This window comes from Salarias fasciatus, chromosome 3 (genome assembly GCF_902148845.1).
Source record: "Salarias fasciatus chromosome 3, fSalaFa1.1, whole genome shotgun sequence".
Taxonomy (NCBI): domain Eukaryota; kingdom Metazoa; phylum Chordata; class Actinopteri; order Blenniiformes; family Blenniidae; genus Salarias; species Salarias fasciatus.
Window position 1 is genome coordinate 20,401,679 of NC_043747.1, and position 3,053 is coordinate 20,404,731.

Consider the following 3,053-nt stretch of genomic DNA (forward strand, 5'->3'; position numbering starts at 1 on the left):
TTGCTTTATTATTTTTACTAAGAAGGAGGCATTTTATTTCCACTCATTGTTACTAAAAACGACTTCGCCATATCAAAACAAATGTATTTCAGATCTAATAGAGTAGAGCTGTCAGTGATGAACTCATCAACATTAAAGTGAATCCTGTAATTGTATGAAATCTCTTGGCTCCACAGATTCTGCTTTAAAAACTGAAATCTTCATGTTTCTGAACACTTCTCCTTCACATGACTCTGATCAGTAGAAATAGGACAGTAAGCACCACAAGTAAAATACAGCCAAACACAATAAGACCGATGAAGACGGGTCTCCTCCTAAATCTTTGTTTGTGGGGTTTGGGTTTGTCCTCCTCTTTGATGAACTCCTCGATCCGCCTCTCTGAAGCTTCAAAGAGATGATAAACACATTCAGACTCTCTCCATCACTTCTGTCTGGAATGATTTCCTTCATGCTTCTGTCAACTCACCTCTGTACATGAGCAGATATGCAGAACGGGACCTGCTCAGCAAAGACAGATGGATTAAATGTTGCATTATGCACCTTTAGACTTTTGTAGTTTAATCCAAACTCTACTTTATCTTCAGTCACGTATAGCTCAGCAGCACTCAAACATGACACACGTCACGCTCCACCATTTAGAAACTATTTTAAATGTTGGTTATAGAAACAACCAAAGACTTTGTGGGAACATACCTGTACGTCTCACTGCTTCCAAATTCCTGTTGCTCCACCTGCAAGCAGCAGCAAAAGAAGGACCCATAAAATAAAAAAAATGATGTCTTTGTTTCATAACAACTCACACAGAATGGTTTGAAATGGATCTCTGTGCACCTCAGTCACCTGAGTGTCGTCACAGTGGTACCAGGTGTTGTCCTCCCTGCTCCAGATGGTGGCGGTGTAGTGTCCACCTCCGAGACTGCCCATGTGATTCACCATCCCGTACAGGGTGTAGCTCTTATTCTGACATGACACAGAGGAAGATCAGTGAAAATACCTTCTTTTTTAAATGGAAAGAATGTGTTTCAGGAGTCCTCTGCTTGCCATGGCTTGGATTTTAAACGGCACTTCCACACAGCAGTTTGACTTCATGTCTGACATGGTGTTGAAGTCAAAGTAAAACCTCTTGAGGAGAAGAGTCATGATGTGAGGAAAGTCCACCATCTCGTATCCCTACCGAGCAAAGACAAGTCCAGAGACAGGATTCATTACATGAACTCAGTGGTACAAAAAATATTTCCAATAACAAACAGGAAGTTTTATCAGTCCTGTACAGCTGATGCAGGAGAACTCACACTGCTCCCCTCTGTCTTCTGGCTGCATTCTGTGCAGTACACCATGTCGTCTCCAGTGTGTTCTGTCCTGAGGAAAAACTCACTGAAACTGGTCTCCTGCAAAAAAAAAAAAAAAAAAAAGAACACACACACACACACACACACACACACACACACATCATCATCATCATCAACATTGTGAATTTAGCTTCAGATTCAGATTCAGATTCAGATTCAGAAAACTTTACTGATCCCATAGGGCAATTCGTTTGCAGCACATCTCGAGCCGTTTCACACGTATATACAACATGAGACAGTCCAGTTCAACCACAAGTGGAACTCAGGTTGAACAATATTAAAACAAGCAATACAATAAACAATTTAAGAACTGGAATTCAATAATTTGATTGCAGAAGGCACAAAAGAGTTTAAAAAACGATTAGTTTTCCGAGCTGGAGCATAATACCGGCGTCCAGAAGGCATCAAGATAAACTCTGGAGGAACCGAACGTAACATTTCGTTTGTGACCTTGCTCTTCTGTGAGGACTGAGACTCCCTCTGGTAACAAGAGTAAAACCAGACAGGAACTGCTGGATAGTAATTAACCAACCATCTAACCAGCAGCGCTGGCTGCTTCTCACCAGGCTGCAGGGTGCTTCATGTCCGCCTTGGAGCGACAGCGGCAGGGTGAAGAAAGGACTGGTCTCTTCCATGATCACGTGACCTTTGGAGCATGTTGTAGTGTCTTTCAGCTGGCCTTTGAAAACCTGCACACACAGCAGTGGACTGAAAGCAGCCGTCACACTGACCCTCCTGGATGCAGCCGCTGCAGTTCAGAGGTGCTCACCTGCGAGGCCTCAGGACTGACTTTATTCAAAATCCTCTCCAGACATTCAGCAGCGTCTCGCTGTTGATAAACTGCATGTGATAACAAAGCACGTCAGGATGAGTCCTCCTGATGTTTCTCTTTGTTGTTTCTTTTTGCTGCTAAGTGGTCGACGTACCGTTCTTTATGCCCAGACTCTTTGTAATGCTTTGTGTTCCACATGATCTTTCTTTCAGGTTATTGAAGATGACTTCCAGCTGCTGATCTAAGGTGTTTGATGGATTCAACCTTTAAAGGGGAGAAATTTTTTATTAACCACATCACTCCAATTTCACAATCTCTGAAGTGACTGCCTCTCAGTGTGGATTATTATCAGTTGTGCCTCTGAGAGTTGATTTTAAAGTTCTGCTGTTGGGTTTTAAAGCTCTTAATATATTTGCTCTTTTAAATCTATCAGTTTCATTTTTATCACATAAACTCTCAGCTCGTAATCAAACCAACAGTTGGAACCCAAATCTCACGATGAGGAACAAAAATTAACTGTTAGAACTGATATCATCAACCCCAGCAGTACTTTGTCATTTAACATTTTAATTCTGGGCTGTCAAACAGAGGGCTTTTTTTTTTTTTAGTTTTTTTTTGTTTGTTTGTTTTGTTTTTTTTCTATTTGATTGTATTTTGCACCACACGGTTTTATTAATTGCCGTCAATGTGTGCAGTAACTGTACACTAGGGGGCAGTGTTGATTCACTCTATCATCAGTAAACTCAGCAGCATGTGGATACATGACATTGAATATATATTTTCAACTTCTTAAAAAGTGTATAGAGTGAAAGGCAGCACAGAGAAGACAGCTCTTCATACCTGTGGTGGATCTCAGGGGTCATGAAGAGAACCTGCAGGATGCTGCTCAGATAACATGTGGCTCCCTGGTTGATCAGCGGGTGACGGGGTCT

General features: G+C 41.7%; 1 protein-coding gene across 1 annotated transcript; it reads right to left on the reverse strand.

Annotated features, from left to right (window-relative positions):
* Nucleotides 1-223: 223 nt before the first annotated feature.
* LOC115382277 (ubiquitin carboxyl-terminal hydrolase 47-like) lies at nucleotides 224-3,053 on the reverse strand. Its single transcript, XM_030083982.1, has 10 exons — nucleotides 2,962-3,053; nucleotides 2,276-2,385; nucleotides 2,119-2,189; nucleotides 1,913-2,038; nucleotides 1,293-1,388; nucleotides 1,042-1,170; nucleotides 832-960; nucleotides 694-731; nucleotides 467-498; nucleotides 224-384 (listed from the first exon to the last, which is right to left on the reverse strand). The coding sequence occupies exons 1-10, from the start codon at nucleotides 2,982-2,984 to the stop codon at nucleotides 224-226; spliced, it is 915 nt and encodes a 304-aa protein (XP_029939842.1). The 5' UTR covers nucleotides 2,985-3,053.

What these genes read in the sequence shown, in the direction of transcription:
- LOC115382277 (XM_030083982.1), bottom strand. Translation starts at nt 2,984, where the DNA reads ATGACCCCTGAGATCCACCACAG. An exon ending in TCAGTCCTGAGGCCTCGCAG is followed by an intron (nt 2,039 to 2,118) that starts GTGAGCACCTCT and finishes CTGTGTGTGCAG; the next exon opens with GTTTTCAAAGGCCAGCTGAA. An exon ending in AGAAGACAGAGGGGAGCAGT is followed by an intron (nt 1,171 to 1,292) that starts GTGAGTTCTCCT and finishes TTTGCTCGGTAG; the next exon opens with GGATACGAGATGGTGGACTT.